Source organism: Adiantum capillus-veneris, chromosome 2, assembly GCF_014529385.1.
Source record: "Adiantum capillus-veneris isolate H3 chromosome 2, ASM1452938v2, whole genome shotgun sequence".
Classification (NCBI taxonomy): domain Eukaryota; kingdom Viridiplantae; phylum Streptophyta; class Polypodiopsida; order Polypodiales; family Pteridaceae; genus Adiantum; species Adiantum capillus-veneris.
The window spans coordinates 14,797,461-14,818,082 of record NC_140932.1 but is presented as its reverse complement, the minus strand read 5'-3'; the positions used below and the strand labels follow the sequence as shown (position 1 = coordinate 14,818,082).

The 20,622-nt window shown below is 45.9% G+C and overlaps 2 protein-coding genes across 2 annotated transcripts in view; one reads left to right on the top strand and one right to left on the bottom strand.

Annotated features, from left to right (window-relative positions):
- The window catches only part of LOC147462405 (uncharacterized), a 57,780-nt gene extending 38,667 nt beyond the window's left edge, over positions 1-19,113 (bottom strand). Inside the window, exon 1 of the mRNA XM_086483903.1 lies at positions 16,506-19,113. Coding sequence (XP_086340029.1) covers positions 16,724-17,881 — 1,158 coding nt within the window. The 5' untranslated portion in view covers positions 17,882-19,113 and the 3' untranslated portion in view covers positions 16,506-16,723. The remainder of the gene's footprint in view (positions 1-16,505) is intronic.
- Positions 13,677-16,283, top strand: LOC147462406 (uncharacterized). The gene has a single exon (XM_086483910.1). It carries the CDS (start codon positions 14,956-14,958, stop codon positions 15,460-15,462), a length of 507 nt encoding a protein of 168 aa, XP_086340036.1. The 5' UTR covers positions 13,677-14,955; the 3' UTR covers positions 15,463-16,283.
- Positions 19,114-20,622: the final 1,509 nt, after the last annotated feature.

The following is a 20,622-nucleotide window of genomic DNA, read 5'->3' as shown; positions in this document are numbered from 1 at the left end:
CTTGGGAGTGCTGTCCACTGGCACGAGTACAGTGGGATCCTGGTGAGTGGCTATGGAGGGACCCATTCTCTTCTGCAGACCGCCCAGGAGTCCCTTTCTTTCAGTACACTATTCGGCTTGGACGTCATATACTTGCAGCACAGAGTGAGGCCCGCCCCGCTGCAGCACGTCATTGGCAGGAGGAGGGTCTCACAGTTGAGTTCTTGGCAGCTTTTTGGCAGAGGCTGTGGGACTCCAGACAGCCGAGGCGCGTCACCTTGTTCCGGTGGTTGGTTGCACACAGAGCCACAGCAGTAGGGAGCTGGCTTGTACATAGTTCTCGGCCGCATGTACAGCCTGTGACCAGTTGGTGGAGAGTCAGCGTCACTGTCTTTGGGACTGTCCCTCGGCCCAGCAGGTGTGGCTACGAGTTCTTCGGCTGATGCCTGCCCTCTCCACGGCTCGACAGTACACTTGGGGGGCAGCGGCTTGGTCCACCCTCACGGGCCCAGCACTTCAGTTTGAGCTATCTTCTACTAGCAGGATGATAGTGATACAGGGGGGTCGACCTACACTCCAGCGTGCTACAGACCTTACTCCACAGGAGTGGAGTAGTGAGAGAGCGGAGTGTTGGGAGCTCATCAGCGGCCTAGCTCTCTGGTTCATCTGGCGGGCCCGTTGTTTCCGCATCTTTGAGGCTCGCCTTGTACCACCAGCAGAGACTGTTCGTGACTTTTGGCTAGAGCTGATCCATACTCTCAGAGGACAGCTTGAGGGACTACAGGGCAGCTCCGACCGCATGCGGGAGCGCCGCGAGGCTTTCCTTCGACTCTGGCGCCCTGGGCCGTTCTACTCCATGGTCCAGGGGGTGCTCAGATGGCACTACTGTCCACCTGTGTGGCTTTTCCCTCCTCCCATCTCTTGATTTAGCCCCATTATACATATGTTGTTTTTTCATTGGGAGAGTCTCCCCACCATGCTTGTTGTAGCCCTCTCTTGCAGAGGTGGATGTAGCCCTATGGGCAGTTTTCATTAACTAATAGAAGGATCTTTTTCTCAAAAAAAAAAAAAAGGTCTCCTCTGGCTGGAGCACCATGTTGGCCAACTCATCCAACACTTTCTCTTGGTAGTCACCTAGCCTGAAAGCTGCACAGAACTGTTGTCTTAAGGCTGCCCAAGTTGCAAAATGATTCTCTACAAACTGGCTGTACCATTTGTCTGCTAAGCCATCCAAGGTGGATGGAAAGAGTACCAAATAAGCATCTTCCCTGTTAAGTCCACGACCCCTACAGAGAGATACAAACCTCCTTGCATGGTCGTCAGCATCTTCTGAAGAGAGTCCTTTGAATGTAGAGAACTTGATGTTTACCTTAGCCAAAACACTAGCCAACGGCTCCATGGCCCCTTGCTGAGCCTATTGCTCCGTAGCCTGCTGTAGCAGAATAGGAGAGAGATTTACTAGAGAAGGTGATCTGGAAGATATGGAACTAGATGAAGGAATGGGTGATATATGTGGAGGTATAGGTGATGAGGTTGATGGACTTCTACTAGGTACCAGAGGTCATCTTCTATTATAGTACTTCAGAGGGCTCAGTAGTGCGCTTTGACGCTCGACTGACCGCCTTGTATGTGTCATGCAGTGACCACCAATCCAACCAACCCTTGGGCAAGAAAACCTTGAACTGGCTGAAGACTGGTCTAGACTCTACTAGACCAGGCGTGACTAGACCAGGCTGGCCCAGGGACGAGGAGGACTAGACCAGGGTCGAGAAGGTCTAGACTAGGGACGAGGACAGGTTGGACCAGGGCGAGAGAACAGTTGGACCAGGGCGAGAGAACAGTTAGACCAGGCGAGAGGAGAACAGTGCAAGGCAAGGTTGGCCAAGCTAGGTAAGGTAGGCAAAGCTAGATAGACCCAACTAGCTTCAAGATTTGCCCCTCACAGAGTGAAATTTCAATTGAGGTCCCATCGTGATCGCCAAAATGAGAGCACCTGTAGCGAGGATAATGTGTCGTGCTCTCTACAGTGGGTGGTCCTCAGTGCAATGTGCGTGACAATCTCACTCAAACAGACTGAACAGAAGGGAAACAATAGACATCAACAGAGCTCACCAAGACGCAACAGCAGACTAGAACATATGACTCGACTATCTCAAAGACTGATACAGACTCTGGCGTGGCAGCACACTCAGCTCCAACCCAGGACTCACAAGTACAATGGGAGTGTCGAGGCTCAAATCTGTAGGGATGGTGAAGATGTGCTTTGTGAATAGACTCACTCTACATGACTACGTACAAGATCCAGAGGTGAAGAAGATGATGATCCTGCGCCAACCGCTACTACTCACATAAAGAGCCACCAACGGCTCATAAATGTCCAGTCAGCTAAGTCTATCTCCAAACTGAGTGGTGGTGGTGACCTGGCCACGATGTCCACTAGACCACCGTCGGTACCCTACCACGTGTCATTCCCCAGCCAGAGGGTCCGTCCAGTGTGAACCAGACCAACTGTAACAACTATCCAACTATCTGTCCTGTGAAGGACACTGTACCGTGAAGGACACTGTAGCCCTGCTACACACTCTCTCTCTCTCTCTCTCTCTCTCTCTCTCTCTCTCTCACTGTAGCATCGATCGACTCCCAAGTTAATGAGGCCTTCTTACAACGCCAATGTATCACGGCTTGGGAGAAATCCGGAGGTTCTCGCTTCAGCCATTACACCACACACGTTGCCCCAAACTACAAATCTCTCTTCTTCTCGGAACGAGGTAACCGAACCCATTCCTACATCCTTGAGCCCATCCCTTTGAGTGCGATCCGCACCATTGCCTCCATTCGTCTTAGCTCCCATTCTCTACGCTGCGAGACAGGACGTTGGGGCACTAGCGAGGAGTGTCATCGACTTTGCACCTTATGCCCTCGTCAAGTGCGAGAGAGTGAGTACCACACACTACTTGAGTGCTCAGCTTTTGACCACATTAGGTCCTCTTTTCCCCATATATTCAGCCATGATCTCTCCCTACATACCTTCCTCTCCCAACCACGATGTGGACTCTCTATTGCGACGCTCATTTCAGCCATTTTTGAGCATCGAGAGTCACTTATGAACTCCACTCACACCACGTGACATGTTCATTTGGTCCCATAGGTCATATTTGACCTCCCAGGACGATAATAGAACTCTCTCTCTCTCTCTCTCTCTCTCTCTCTCTCTCTCTCTCTCTCTCTCTCTCTCTCTCTACTTCCCTCCCAAATTGTCTACACATTGTATAGCTCAGTTCACATGATTCACGCCTTTCGCCTTTCACACCTATCCGCTTAGTTTAGGATTCCGCAGTATTTATATCTTGTTATCCCTAGTTTAATTTATTTTGTTAATCTGACTTGATATCAGATACACCGCATTGTAACTTCCTGGTCTCATAGGTCACTTAAGCCTTTTGAAGACGTTAATATAACATTTCATTTCATTTCTCTCACTCATTGTAACTTTCTGGTCTCATAGGTCACTTTGGCCCTTTGAAGACGTTAATATAACATTTCATCTCTCTCTCTCTCTCTCTCTCTCTCTCTCTCTCTCTCTCTCTCTCTCTCTCTCTATTCAGGGAGGGTTTTGGACCCTAGATAGAGTCATGAGGTATCAGGATCAGAGATGCCTTGGCTTATATCTACTTGAGCTACACCGACATAGAGATAGTCTGTTGAGGAGACATGGAGTACGACAGTCGTAGAGACAGATCACAGACTTCTTTGGATCGAGGGAGCCAAGAGACCAACCACCAGCACAGGGCTGTACCCAGCATTCTTACAAGAGGCACCCTCATTGACAGGGCGACTGAGCTCGGGAGATCAAGACGACCACGACCGAGACACAGGAGCACACTCCATCGACGGAGACTCCAGCAGAAGATCAGAGGCATTCTAGCACGACACCCAGATTTTCATTGAGGGCCTATTCTACATTTTCACATTTCACACTTCATTTTCAGTTTTCATTTTTTACTTTCAGTAGTTTTTGTACTTGTACTTCAAACATTGTATTAGATTCACCACTTTGTATCTGATGATCTCATAGGTCATTTTGGCCTTTTGAAGACGTTAATATATCATTTCATTTCATTTCATTTCTCTCTCGCATGACGCCCGGTCAGACTACTGACCATGGAGGAGATTGATGAGATCCGCCAGCACTTAGAGGCCTTAGAGGCAGGTCAAATTAGCTTCCACGCTATTACGGTATTGTATTTGGTACAGTACTTGCAATAAAGCTAACGGGGAAGGTTTGAAATTTGGGTTACCACTTGCTAACAGAGAGCGATCTTTCTCAGCTAAGAGAGCGTGCAGGCTTTCGCTTACACTCGATAGATGTTTTAAAGAAAGTGTATGATAGACCACCTACCGTGTCTCGGCAACGGTATTTCAAGGGGTTTGGGAGGTTCGACAACGCAGCCAAGGCTCAACTTTGTCTTCCGCGCAATGAAGCAAAGTATGTTAAAAAGGTGGCAAAGTCTAACCCGGGAGACCCTAAAGTAAAACTAATCGAATTGGCACTACAGGTAGAGAAAGAAGTAGGGGATAAAGAACAAACAAGAGCAAAGAACCTTAAGTGTAGGTAAACTCAAACAGGAGCAACAAGAACTAAGCGAACAAGTATGCTTTGAAAAAACAAACCCTTAGTGACTCCGAACAGGAGCAACAAGAACTAAGCAAACAAGTATGCTTTGAAAAAACAAACCCTTAGTGACTCCGAACACGAGGGCGGCGATCTTGACGATCCTTGGGCCGAAGCTCATAGAAAATTAATATTAGAAAACCCTGCAAGAAAGAAAAAAAATTAAAAAGGAAAGCAAAGATTGAGAAATGAAAAATAACCCCTGCTGTGCCCTGCCCGTTATGAAAGATAGTAAGTAATCTAAAAGAAGGAAGTAACAAGTAGCTTAACTATTCACTTTTTGTCTTTGTCGCGCCGACACCGAGGAAAGGACAGTCCGACCCTTTCCTTTCCGCACGTATGTCATACGACTTTCTACGCGTAGATTTCGATTTAGGTTTCATTTCTTTTAACATCAGCTATATGGCATATTACATGCTTTTTTTCTGGCGGGTTTCCGTGAAAACAATGCAAAAGAGGTTTTGTTTCCTTGCCTACATCTAATGAACCGCAAGGTTCACTTAAGTGTGCGTTATACCTTATGCAGTTAGCAAAGATGATGCCAACTCCAAATGTAGAGTTGGGTAAGATGGGACTCAAATTAGAGGCCGCTAGTAAAGTAAGATTATTCGCTATCCTAGATTCCATTTCCCAAAGACTCTTGCAACCATTCTTTTCTTTTCTCTCTCTTTTGTAGTTTTCTTTCATCTAGGCATCAATGTTTAACTTAGCCAACTCTGCAGCTACCTCCTCAGTTACCAATTAATTTTCCAAACCTACATATGTATTAATAAGTCGGCCCCTAGTTAATAGTTTATTTTCCAAATCTACGTCCGGGTGACTACGACCAATACAAAAGTCCCACTAATTATGGCCACTTTTGCTACGTTTCTTATCACTAGCTTCTTGTTTTAGTTTCTCTAAAAGATCAACTACACCTTTTGTCGCACATAGACCACTGCCATGAATGTCAAAACCTCAAGCCAATATCCAATAATATACTAGATTAGTTTAATGTTATATGACCCATCATTTTCCAACTTTATTTGTCAAAGTAGCCTTTCAAGATTTACTAAAGGTATAAATAGAACATATTGCTAGAATGTCCACACTAATCGCTCAGGTAGGAAATCCCAGCTAGCTGCTTAGTTCACACCTAGCAGTTTAGGATTCCATAGTATTTTATTTTGTCATTTTGTCATCTTGTTACTCTGACTTTGTATCAGATCCACCACATTGTAACTTTCTGGTCTCATAGGTCACTTTGGCCTTTTGAAGACGTTAATATAACATTTCATTTCATCTCTCTCTCTCTCTCTCTCTCTCTCTCTCTCTCTCTCTCTCTCTCTCTCTCTCTCTCTCTGAGCAGCCAACAGTGGAGAGGTCTGCCCTCACTACTGGCATTCTCATAGACCAACCATTGGAGCTAGGCAGATCTAGATGACCCCGATGGAGAAGAGGAGCTACACAGTTTTGAAGGAGGCTACAGCAAAGGATTCGAGCCATACTTTTTCGTCGTCCAGAGTGCAGATAAAGATGGATCTCTATGAAGATGGATTCTCTACTTCCCTCCCATATTGTCTACACATTGTATTGCTTAGTTCACACATTTCGCGCCTTTCACCTTTCACACCTATCAGCTTAGTTTAGGATTCCGCAGTATTTATATTTTGTTATCCTAGTTTAATTTATTTTGTTAATCCGACTTTGTATCAGATACACCGCATTGTAACTTTCTGGTCTCTTGGCCTTTTGAAGACGTTAATATAACATTTCATTTCATTTCTCTCTCTCTCTCTCTATACAGAGGCGTACACTTACCTCGGAGTGGTTTTTAGTGGGCCAGCATTTTCATTGAGGAGGGCAGCAGACACTAGACTGACCAGAGCCCATGCAGCATTGGGTAGATTCGAAAGGATGTGTTCACAGGTTCAGTTTCAGGAGCCTCGGACGAAGCTCTGGCTCTTTGACACTCTGGTGGCTTCTGCATTGCTTTATGGAGCTGAGATTTGGGGACCTTCATTAGATCATCACGGGAGGACAGACCGCAGTGATGGATGGGGGGACATGGAGAAGCCTCTGGTCTCTATGATCTCGCGGCTCATTAGAGCCAAGGCCTCAGTACCACGTGCTATTGTTCGAGCAGAGCTAGCTGCCCCCCCACTAGTGGTTGAGGCACTCACTAGATCGGTCTCCTTCATACACCGCATGTGGGAACTTCCCAGAGACAGATATGCCCGCCTTGCACTTGAGTCCTCTCGACAATTAGCCATGCAAGGAGATACAGCATGCTGGTATGGGGAGATGACATCATGGTTTCAGGCGCATGGGTTTAGCATAGACAGATTGCCTCCCTTCCAGTACTCACTGGATGCACCCTCTCTGACTCTTACACAGTCCGAGATCACCGGGCTCATCCGCCAGGACTTGACTCAGCTAGACACAAGGGGGACATGGATACAACCAGCACAGGAGCTGGGCACGAAGATGGCTTTCTACAGAGAGCATCTCCTCCAGCTTACGGTTGATGGTTTTGTGACGAGGCCAAGATACATGGGCACCCACTTGTCTCATGGGATACGATGCGCTATCGGCCAGATACGTACATCTTCACACCAGCTGCGGATCGAGACTGGGAGATACATCGGAGTACCACCAGAGGCTAGGACATGCCCCCTGTGTGACATCGAGCCTGAGACAGAGTTGCACTACACATGCCACTGCCGCGTCTACTACTAGATACGAGGCCACTTCCATTGCTTGTTCAGAGAGGGCTTTGGACCATTCTCCAGAGTCATGCAGTACGAGGATCAGAGATGCTTGGGTTTGTTTTTGCTCGAGCTACGCAGACACAGAGAGAGCCTGATGAGAGGAGAGGCTAGCCAGTCCCAGAGACAGATCACAGATTTCTTTAGAGCTGCCACTGGACACCCGGAGGAGTTACTACCACAGCAGAGCTCGTCGCCTCACACCAAAGGCACACTGATCGACCGAGCGACTGAGCTAGGAAGATCCAGATGCCCACGACTGCGGAGGACTACACAGCATCGGCGGAGGCTGCATCAGAGGATTCGGATCACTTTGGCTCGACATGCACGACGCCCGGTCAGACTACTGACCATGGAGGAGATTGATGAGATCTGCCAGCGACCGATGCTGGATCTCTTGTGATCTAGCTATCCCAGATAGCTGCTTGGTTCACACCTAGTAGTTTAGGATTCCATAGTATTTTATTGTGACATTTGGCATTTCATTTTTGTCATACTTTGACTTTGTATCAGATCCACCACATCGTAACTTTCAGGTCTCATAGGTCACTTTGGCCTTTTGAAGACGTTAATATAACATTTCATTTCATTTCATTTCTCTCTCTCTCTCTCTCTCTCTCTCTCTCTCTCTCTCTCTCTCTCTCTCTCTCTCTCTCTCTCTCTCTCTCTCTCTCTCTCTCTCTCCGGATAGTTTCCTACGATGTTAAAACTCTCTTCTTCTTCTTCTCTCTCTATAAGCTAGATACAGAGGAGCATTACATATGTAGATGCCCAATGTATTACGAGATACAAGGCTGATTCCACTGTTTATTTAGAGAGGGTTTCGGTCCTCTTGCTAGAGTGATAGACTCATCGATTAGATGTGTCTTGAGCTTTTCCTATTGGAGATATGTAGACGTTCAGAGGGTCTTTGAGAGCCTGTTCACTTGGCCTATTGGGGTGAAGCAGGGATGCCCACTTTCTCCGAATTTGTTTGGATTGTATATTGATGTGGTTTCTGACTATATTGAGACTGCAAGGGATAGAGGGGCACAATTGGCAGGTACATGGATACCTCTACTGCTTTATGCCGATGATATTGTGCTTATTTTAGAGTCTCTAGAGTGTATGCAGAGACACCTAGATGCGTTACATCCTTGTGCACATGATAGCGAGATCTCCATCAACCATGGCAAAACCAAGGTGATGGTATTCAATACTACAGTGCAATGGTTCAAGAGATCAACACCTAGTTTTACAAATGTCACGAGATAGTGGAGCATGTAGACTCGTCTATATATCTTGGTGTTGACTTGTTCTATGAGAGGTGTTGCAGAGGCAAGATTGACGACGAGATATGCAGCATTACGAGGACTAGAGAGGATATGCTCACAAGTGCAGTTTCAAGAGCCATGCACTAAGCTGTGGCTATTTGACACTTTGGTTACTTTGACCATGCGTTACGGAGCGAAAATATGGGGTTCTAGCCTAGATCATCATAGTAGATCAGGGCACACATATCCATAATCTCCGGGCTGATTCGAGCAAAAGCCGCAATGCCACATGAGATTACGAGAGTTGAGATGAGTGCACCACTGATTGTAATGAAGGATTTTGCTAGATGAGTGTCTTTCATTCATAGCACACGGGGCTCCCACACAACAAATATGCACGACTAGCACTTGAGTCATCACGACAGCTAGCAAGTGAAGGTGATATTTCATGTTGATTTGCACATATATCATCTTGGTTTGTGCTACATGGATTTAGTATGGACAGGCTGCCCCCTTTCCAGTTTTCCCTAAATGCACCATCCCTCACCGTCACACATTCAGAGAGTAGCAAGATTATCAGACATGATCTCACTCAGCTGGATAATAGGGGTACTTGACTATCTCTGTCACATGAGTTGTCTCGGGACTCAGGAGCATCATGCTACGCATCCTCTCTGGGTATCATAGTCAAGATACATACCTTGAGGTTGTCAGCATAAAAACCGGATTCGTGCAGCACCTTCATAAAACAAATGACTTCCACAACAATGCATCAACCACGAGACTACTCCCCACGTAAGAAAACCAAACTGGACCCCGGCTCTGGAAAGAAGTAATGCAAGAGCTCTCCAAACAAGGAATGATATGAACCATCCCCAAAGGCAGTGGCTAGGAGTCTTCACAATCCTATCTGTCCAGCGTATACATAGAGGATCTAAGCCCAACTGAGCACTCCAAGAGACAACTGGAAGACCACCATGAGTAATCAGCCAATGGAAACAAGGAATCCTCCGTGCCACTTGCAAATCCCACAATGCTAACAAGAACTGATATATAAAAGCATGTGATAAACCTGCATGTAACCACTCTCTTTCGTTTGGGCATCTGAGACTCCTTGCATAAGCAATGTGAAACCTATCGTGACAGAATACTCAAAATAGGTGATTGAAGGATGTCCCTGTACATCCCTGACAGCCACTGCCACTCACCAGCATCCCAATAGAGTTGAGATAAAGGACCACCCTCCCAAATCCAAAGCCTCCAAGAGGCAACATCCTCTGTGGAAAGATCAGGGTCCACACATCGCTTTTTACCACAAGAATCCATGACTCTGATCGGCTGCCAACCAAGGCTAGAAAGAACAGGTCCCTTCTCATCAAAGTAAAAATGGATCCGTGTGTATGCACAACAGTCCTGTTCTCTAGCAGTAATGAACGAAAGGAACTGACACTTGACAAGAAGGGATGTGCCAGACTCATCAAAGTAACGCCACCAACCTTGATGCTCTGGAAACGAAAAATCTCCTCTCATGACCTGGTCGCACAAGTCTGGAATGGCAGACTCTATTTCAATAATACTAGGATGAATCCCTCTGTGGATATCATACCTCTCTGCCAAGATATCTGCCAGGAAGAATCTATCACGACACCAAGTGCTCATCGAGCTCGCTGTGGACCGGCATACCAGATAGCCCAATCAATGTCTAATCGCTGCCGTAGCTACTGAGGTCTCTCCTCTAGAATCTGAGTGGAGAGGGATAATCACTAAAGAATTACATACAAGAGGTTGTCACGCAATCTCCTCTCTGGATCAAGGCGTACATTTGACCAAAAACTCTCTTGAGGAGCTCCAAATGTATAACAATGAGGGCATGAAAGGAGACAGATGATCTTGATGCAAAGGCGCATCTGTAAACAAAAACCGTATCCTTGCAGTCCATGTGTGCATGTCTCTAACACCATGGGTAGGAGTGACTATAGCTAAGGTGGACTAGAGTAACATCTTCCAAGGTTCTTTGCCTTGAAAAAAACCCCTAACAATGAGCTTGGTAAGAAGTGCACGGCTCTGTAACTCCAAATCAATGACACCGAAACCACCGTGAGAATCATATTGAACCATCGAGCTCTAGCCCAAGTGTCACGAGTGCCGTCTAATCCCCCAAAAAGAAAGTTCTGAGTCAAGCGCCTCAACTACGTCATTACTCCCTCATGCAGCATCCAACATGATGCAATATACCAAGTAGAGGCCAACAACACTTGATTGACCACCAATGCTTGATCGGCCAAAGAAAGATGCCTCGAGGACTAGTAGCATCCTATGCATCAACTACATAATAGGTGCAAACTGCTCCTCCAAAGTCACAACCAAACGTACTTGAAACCCCAAGTATCTATAAGACTGACCAGGTCTCAAGTTTCAACCAAGTAAAACCATCCACTGTACCACAGGTCGGTGTGTCATCAACCCCCCTAAGAATGCCAAAGACTTGTGCCACTTGATACGTGCACCACTAGCCAAACAATATACATCCAAAGAGTGACGACTCGCATCCAAAACATCCACAGCATAGTGTAAAAACAGTAGAGTGTCATCAACATAGTCCCGATCTACCAAATCTAGCTCATCCTCAACGGGCACGAGTAGACCTCTAATACCTAGCTACTATGCTCTGATGAAATCCGACATCATCTTCGCCACAAATAAATACAAGTAAGCTGCCAGCAGGTAGCCTTGCCTGACTCAACAAGAGAGCTCAAATAAGCATCCAACAGATCCTCCAATGGTCACTACACTAGAGGCTGATCTATATTGAGTTGAGACTCCTCTAATTGAAGCATCTGGAAAACCTATCCGAAGTAGGTATCCTCCAATCAACTCTATCATAGGCCTTCTCAGAACTGAGGAGGAGGATGGCCGATGGTGTATGCGATGATCGAGCCCGCTCTACTGCCTGATGAAAGTAAAACAAGTTGTCTAGAATACATCAATCCTGAATAAAAACTGTGAGTGCTGTGTATAAGGTCCGGCAAAAAAGGACACAATCTAGCACTAATCAATTTGGCCAATATCTTATAAACCGAATAGAGGAGTGTGATGGGTCGCCACTGTCTCAACCGAGTGGTGTCCCCTCCCTTTGGTATAAGAGATATAAGGCCTGAACACATGGACTGTGGCATAAGACCCGTATCAAATATGTCCTAGCAGCCTCTCAAGAGCCACAATTGTACTACATCCCAATAAGTCTCTAGTGAGACCATCACCATCTGGACAAGAGGAATAAGCCAAACTATGCACTACATTTCGCAATTCATCCAAGGAAAAAGGAGCCATCAACTGAAGGCACATGTCTGTATTCATGCGCCTCCTCGTGAAGTGCCAGACCTGCTTTCTAGCCTGTAGAATCTCTCAAGGAACTGCTACAACGCATGGGCATCACATAGCTTACTCACACAAGTGCATGGAGAGTGGGCAAGAAAGGAATCGATGAGAAGGGAAACGTAAAGGATAGGGCACTTATTCTCCGATTCCCGAATATAGAAATAAGGAAAGAATTTCTAAAGAAGAGGCCAACTCTTAAGAAAACCGGTATTTTCCTGGGAGATGACCTTACATTGGCACAAGTGGCACACATGCAAGAGTTGATTCTAGAGATCAGGGCAGCAAGAGAAAAGGGGAAAATCGCCTTTTATAGAGGAGGGAAAGTAGTGGTTCTGGAAAAGCGCTCAGCATGACGGTGCACACACACACACATGCACACAGGCGAGTGGAGGCATTTCGAAATTCTCTCTCTCTCTCTCTCTCTCTCTCTCTCTCTCTCTCTCTCTCTCTCGGCATGGCACAGAAGGGTATCAGAAATGGAGTGTGTGTGCACGCTCGACAGCAGGACATGCAAATGTATGGGAGAGTGGTTGTCGACAAGCGCGAGGATCTGTGCAATAGCCTTGAATGCAGACCTTACACATCATTAGGCAACTATCGAGATGTGCATAGGGAAGAGAGCGAGAGAGGGAGAATGAGGGTGATAGAAAGAGGAGTGATGGTGTTTGGAGAGGACGGATACTGCTGTGGCACAGGTCTTGTGGAGCAGCCAGGTGCAGGTATTGAGCTCGCATCGAGATTCTCTCTCTCTCTCTCTCTCTCTCTCTCTCTCTCTCTCTCTCTCTCGTGTTGCCTCCATGCGCTTCAGTTCTTTTTATGGCCATCAGCGATACGACTGAAGAGAGGAGCTACACAGCATCGACGGAGACTACAACAGAAGATTCGAGCCATACTCTCTCGACATCCAGAGTGCAGATGAGGATGGATCCTCACCATTTCTTCCATCTTTGTTTCACACACTGTTACATCCAGTTTACCGGGTATCTATTGTATCAGCTGCTACACCCACGTAGTTTTAGATTGTAGTAGTAGTAGTAGTATTTTGTTCCACTTCTAGTTCTTTTCTAGTTCTTTTGTACCCAGACATGGTATTAGATTCACTATTTTGTAACTGATTGGTCTCATAGGTCATTTTGGCCTTTTGAAGACGTTAATATAACATTTCATTTCTCTCTCTCTCTCTCTCTCTCTCTCTCTCTCTCTCTCTCTCTCTCTCTCTCCTTCCTCGTCCGTTAGATCTTTAAGGTCTCTTGGGATAGTTTCTTGCGACGTTAAAATACTCTTATTCTTCTTCTTCTCGCTATTCATTTTAGTATCTCTTTTTTGTACTCACAAATCGTATCAGATGCACCAGTTTGTAAGGGATTGGTTTCTGCTGCCACTTTGAAGAGGTAATGCGTAAGGATATATTGACCAATTATGGAGGCCTCCATACATGCATAAGAAAGTACATAAGTAGAGACGTATAGACATAACTAGGAAACAAATACAAATCAGACAACATGCGTTTCTATACATAATGTACAGACTTGGACATTCCAAGTCAAGAATCTATCACGACAGCACCAAATAACCACTTCAAAACAGTTCACAATACACAATTGATTTACACTGGCCCGGCGGAGTTCCGTGCCTAGAGATATTGGCCCGAAAGACTGACGCCCCTTTCGATATTTTTTTTTGTATTAATCTGAGTTCAAAGTACAAGAGTGGTAGGGTCTCACCCTCAGACTTTGCGTCCAGATGCTCTGAGAAGTGAGGCCCTGTGCACTATTTTAAAGATACAAGGGATGCCCAAAAGCAAAGCCCCAAAAGCTTAAAATCAAAAGCTCTCTCTCTCTCTTTCAAATTGCGTAGAAAAAGCAATATCAAAAACTGCCGTAAAAAAAGCCAGCGCAAAATCCGCCGTAATTTCCGAGCCGTCCGTACTGCTGCCACGTGTCATTTCTGCCGCCAACTGCTGCCATGTGGCATTTCTGTCGCCAAAAATTAGGGTTTTCAACAGTTAGGGTTTTTGGCAAAAATTAGGGTTTCTCTGGCACAGTTTAGGGTTTTCAACCACGTCATCACTTTGTGACATACCCCCCCTTGAAAGCATTGTAATCGCCCTCAATTACGCCTGCAAAACAGACAGAGGCCATAAACCGTCTTAGCAGACACTGACTGTTAGCACCTACGTACTAGGAACTCACATCTAGCACATGTACCAATCGACAGTCACATCACACGAAATCACAGAACATCACATGACATTCAACATTCATTCTTCCGCAAAACATGCTGACAGCTTTTGGACCAGATGCTTTTGAGTTTATAGCTTTTCATGTAACTGCTTTTCATAGGCCAAGGGTCTTTAAAAATGAGCCAAGGTCTCTTTCTCTAGCATGCTTCCTGGAGAAGGTGCAAAGTCTGGAGTATCGGCATTGTATTGAGTTCAAGCAATATAAAGAAATACCGAAAGGGGCGCCAAGGTTTGGGGCCAATACTCTCTGGGGTGGAATTCCGCCACTTCGTGTCGTGTGTGCTATATCTCTTTCACTTCAGTTGTTATTTGAAGTGCTTAAAGTTGTTCAGTCTATTCTTTTCTGTTGGCACGTGGTGCCCCGTCCCGTGACAACTTATAGCCTAGGTCTGGTGCTACTACTAGCCCAGATATAGTGCTCGTTCCCCTGCTCGTCTTGGTCTACTATATACTCTATTCGAGTTCATGTATGACCCATAGCAGTCAATCTAGAAACTCTTGTGGAAGCCCACTCAAGAGTCCCCTCAAGTAATATCACACTCGGTGCCACCGCTTCATCCAGCCGCCCAGAAGTTCCCAACATGCTTATTGTCACTTCTGTGAGAAAAATGGCCACAAAGACAAAGACTACACCTATGCTTCATCAGATAAAATAGGTACTAGGTCTTGTTCACTTTATGAAGCATGACATGCCACCAGCAACCCGAATTTTTTCACCAATATGCGCAACGCAGCAATCTGCCCCCTCTGTTGGCCACACCTTTAACCGCCACCATCACAGTAGTATCCCACCTCAAAGCTTCTACACGTGTTGGTAACTCATCCTGGTCCTCCCATGATTCTTTGTCTTCCTGCTCCCCTAGCAAGCCATCAAATCGGCCATATTCTATGCTACAGATGCAGAGAATATGGTCACTATCAAAGTCAAAAGTCCAGGGTCTCCACCATGTCATCTCTATTCTGATGCAAAGGACCACTATACCAGAGATTGTCCCAAAAACCAGTCATCTACATTTACCAACTCGTCAATGGGAGACTTTGATTTTTCTCAACATGGAATCAGTTGGGTCCACTTTCCACCAATCTTTGCCATATGCACAAGTGATGTCTCCTCAGGCACAGAAATGGCTCAAGGAGCCCAGTGGGGTGCTCACTATAGCTCAAAGGGCATCCCTCTCTTCCCCTACCTGACCCCACACTTGAAGTTCCCACTCTACCCTCTACTGGGATACTTAAGCGAACTTCACATGGCAAGCCAACTGCTCCCATTCAGATACCTCAGGTTGATAGAGGTTACATGGAGTGCAACCAGGTGGCACCTCGAGCCGACATGAGAATCATTGATACAGACTGAATGAGCAGAGCTTAGAAAAGTACTTCACACTTAAATTCTGAGACAAGTTGACAAGGAAGAGGCGTAGTTCCCCTTAAGAGCGTGTTGGCCCCTCAACTAGGTACCCCGGTCGTATTCTTTATTTTATTGAAGAACTGGCGTGGTTACTGTCACAAAGCGTGATGACATGTCTGTCACAAAGTAGTGACGTGTCACACCATACCAGACCCGAGAGAGTAGAATCAGATAGGAAGCAGATTCCACCAAAGACCGCATGGATAATGCAATTGCAAAGCACTAGGACTTGAGGCTTTTCCATGAGTGGTACCACGACCGAGGTTCATATATACAGTGTCTCATTCCTTCACAGCTAGTGGGAGGAGCATCCCCACGACACTAAGTGGCACAAGGTATTCAATGAAGCTGGAGAGATGGGACCGATGGTTGCGAGCCAAGCGCGGGAATCTCGAGGCGGGTGGACAAATGAAAAAAAAGCTGCAGTCAATGCCCACCAGGTGAATCAAGTGAATCGAACCTGCCCGTTGACAGATGGATGCTCTAACCACGCGGGCGTGGAGGTTTTGATGGCATCCAAGGAAAAACACACCCTTATATGGTGAACACAAACGCGAAAAAGTAAACTTGGCCAAGAAAAGTAAACTCGGATAACATCCGACGGTGCACGCTGTTTTTGAATTTCGAGCTCTGCTTATGCATCGTCAATCCCACGGCTTGGGCTGCCCCCATGGTCTTTAGTGTTGAGGGGAGCATCCCTCTAGGAAAGGTGAAACCCATGCTAGGAAGAGAGGCAGAGGAGATATAACATAACAGAGGTGAAAATAATCACCACTCGTGTTACTTGATTATCAGCAATATGTATAGCACAAAACTAGGTATACACCTGGAGCACCCAGTAACACCATATGGGGATGATTTGTTGTAACGGCAGTTCCCAAATCTGGAAGCCATGGAAGTCGAGCTGTCCTCGTGTAAAAACCTGTAGCCTTCACTCCAGGCATGTTTGCTACACATAATGACAGCATGTATGTCTCTTCCTGTTCCTCTTCCTCCCCCTGCCCTTCACCATTGCATGTTCTTTTACTGTCCGCATTGCGCTTATCAACATCCACAGGCTGAGAGAGCATTTTGGACCTTCTTTGCACAAACAAGCTTCCCTTCTTGTCCAAATCTTCTGACATCTACAGTATATTCTGAAAATCCATTCTTTTCTGAAAATAGGACAACTGGCCACTGTTCTTGAGACTGCCTCACTTTGTTCTCGGAGTGAGCTGTATTTGGCTCATTAATATCGATGGCAAAAGCGTGTTTGAAAGGCTTCCATTTTCCATCTACGCACTTATTTTCACTGAGAATTTTCACATTGGATGCATTTCTAGACTGCATACAACTGAAGTTCATACCATCCCCTCTGCCAGAGTTGCCCTCCTCAATAGCAGACTCATTGTTACAGCTTCCAAAACCTCCATACCGTGCAGCACTACCTGTGTTTGAATCATCACCTTCCTCTTCTGGAGCTTCTAGCCAAAAAAGATCGTCACTCATCTCAGCATTTGCCCTGATGATGGAAGTTGTCCATGCTGCCCTTCCTTGGTCTGCAACAATGCAACCAATCAGAGGAGCTAGCTGCATATTTTCATATGGCAAGGGGGGTGTTGATGTCAAGGGGCCAATAGAGCACGGCATTGATGGTGAATTGATCAGTTGATCTACCAAACTTAACGAATTCTGGTGAGTCTCGCATCCTACAGGTGGGTTACCTGCCGAATTGTCCACACCTAATTCATGGGACTGAAGAGATGAGTTATTGCGCCCAGCAAAGCAGGATGCATCTGTGAGGCCTCCATCATGCGAAGAATGACTGTCTGAGCCCATCTGCTGAGCTTTAAATGGTGTATCTGGGGGCCTTCCATGGTCATGGCATGATCCACCCAAATTATCGCAAGTGACAGAGAATTGATGGGCTAAATCGGCAACTGCAGCCAAGGCAGAATCCGTGGGCCTTGAGATGAAGGCGATGGCAAGAGTGGGTGGGTTGGCCTTTACAAGCGAGCAGGCATGCTGCCATGCAAGTGAGGCGGATTGGCCCTTGCACATTTTGTTAACAACAACCGTTGCGAAGAGGAAAGCCCTCCCGTCCCTGGCAACATGCTTGGAGGTGAAGCTGTGATCGACTGAAGATGATGAAGTTGAAGAGCTGCAGCGTCTACAGGTCACAAGTAAATGAGGGTAAGCACGAAGGATGACGCAGCGCAGCATCGAACACCACCACCAACTGTCAGTTTCTCCACGTCTTTCTTTAACTTAAAGTGTAAGGCACGCGAGCCTTAGGATTAATTGACACCACTTGTGTCAACAATGGTCGCTATTAATTGGGGGCGGCGGGATTGGTTTTGCGCCGTTCGATGGCGAATTAATCCCCAAGTGATCGTCATGTGATCACAATCGAAGTGAACCCCAAGGAAACTCAATGTGAACATCAAGTGATCGCCAAGTGATCCCCGTGTGATTCCCAATTGAGATGTGATCACCCTATGAACCTACCTATTCCAAAGTGATCACAGTGTGACTCCAACCATTCTAAAGTGATCACCGTGTGACCCCAACCATTCCAAATTGATCTCCAAGTGAACACCATATGATCCACACCCCATCACTTTTGCCATATCATACTATGTTCTCACCCTCTTTTTAAATGGTGCACGATAGCTTAATGGGAGAGTCGACGTCTCTAGTGCGGGAGGTGGTGGCTTCAAATGGTAGTGTTTGCACAGTGTTGGAAACCAACAACATCTGATGTTCTGACAAAGTGTTAACAGAGTTCATCATCAATTTTGCCTGCTAAGAGATGTTAAAGACAACGGCACTGAGTTTATTGACTACTTCGATCAGCATTCGTAAAGTTCTTCCCCCTAAAAACAAGACTGCAGTTGGAGAAATACAAAAGTAAGCAAGCTATACAACAATCCAGAGAATTATGCAAAAGGAACTTATAGACTCGCTGGCTGTTGGAGCTGATATCGATGGTGTTGATACCGATGCCACTACATGATAGAGGAGGATAAGCAATGGGGTCTTACCAAGTGCGCTTCTCTACACTCCAGAAGTCGATAAGCAATTGAGGTTCGTTTTTTGGCAAAGTACTATAAGTGCTATAGAAGTACTACAAGAATATTATCTCTTGGAGATGGCAGTGACCATGTTGTTGAGTCTTGATGATAAGTTGATAATGAGCATGGGGTTGTTTCTGTGGAGCACGAGTCATGCATCCCATTTCAGTAAGCAATGTGGCATGTGGAGGGATTACTCTCGTGAAGTAACAAGTGAAAACTATGTAGCAAAGTGGATGACAGCTTGTGTAGAGTAGACATGTAAAGCACAGTCCTACACATGCCCTTGCTTTCCGTCCACAACCTCGTAACTTTGTACACAATGTACTAGGTGCTCTATTCTTTCAAGCATGCATCATCTCCTCATTGGCTTTATTCCAAGTGATCCCACCCAGCCCTTACACCCTCACACACACAAGCGGTTGCATGAGCCGCATGTCGAATTTTTTGATATGGTTGTCGCCATTGGTTGTCATAAAATTTAATATCTAACCAACCCAAATTCTTTTCTCATAAATTAAATTGATCATCCAATGTGGTAGAATAAACGGGAACAAGGGTTAGAACATAGACATGTGCTTTCAAATCTATCTCAACACAAGGCCAATGGTAAAGGGGTCCAAATGAGACATGGTCTGTCAAAGAGCAAGACTAGCTAATGGAGCTTAAATACCTTAGGGTTAGCTTCATTAAAGACCTCCAAAGTTTAGTGTGTTAAAAAGTCCTCTCACCTTAGGTAAGCTAGGGCTGAGCTTGAGGTGGGAACCCGGTCCGATCTTGAGGTGCTTGTCGTGCTTGGTGTGCTTGTTATGCTTGCTGACTAAGGTGCTTGAGGTGCTTGTCGTACTTGATGACGAAGATGCTTGAGGTGCTTGTCATTCTTGCCGACTAGGGAGCCTAAGGTGCTTGTAAGAACACTACCCAAGCTTGAGGTGCTTTGTCATGCTTGCTGACTAACGTGCTTAGGGGTAAGGTGTGCAAAAGTCAACATCTATCCCTACAAGGAGGGGGCGAGCCCTACAAGAGGGGGGTAGAGAGAGAACACACACACCCTCACACAAGGCAAGCTTGGTACAAACAAGGCAAAAGGACACTTGTCAAGCTTCTCCTCATGTTGCCTTCATGGTGTGCCTAAAGCCTATTGGCTGGCCTCCCAAGGGATCCAATGATAAATTAGTTAATTTAATTAATTGTTTTAGCATTTATCAAGTCCTCTCTCTCAAAGGGGAAAGGGACACTTGTCCCAAGGCTACCCTTGTTGCTTGATATGTCCCTGCTTGTGATTGGCTAGGCTTAGAGGGGTCCAATTTGTGCAAAGTGCAAGAGCTCCCTCTCCTTCTCCAAGCAAGTAGCGAGGTTGAGAGCTTACACCAACACTCTTGGTTATGGAATGCAAATCCAACCAAGAGCCATGCATCAACGCTTAAGCTTGTCATCTTCTCCATCTTCATTACTGTGCTATTATGTATGCTAGCAAGAAGAGTGATGATAAGTGAGGAACTAATTCTTTCTCCAATGAAATGTTTCTTCTTCCTCTTCCCTACCCTCATTCCCTGCTTCTTTCTCAACCTTCGAAGGTGTTTGAGGTCTTGGGACTAAGGCTTGGGATAGTTAATGCTTTCCACAAAGTTTATGTTATGCTTGTGATGCATGAAGCTTTCCATCTTCATTGCATCACCTAGGTCACAAGAAACACAAAGATTGTATTGTAACAAGTCTCTCTTGATGGGAGAAATTATAATACAAATGCCTATTGGAGGGGGGACCAGCTCCACATAAATCCGATCCTCAACTGTTATCATGTTCTCTAATCTCTCTCTCTTGCAAAAGCATTGTTCATGACAAGTTAACTAAATGCTATGTTTATGTTGCTACCATCAATTAAGTTCA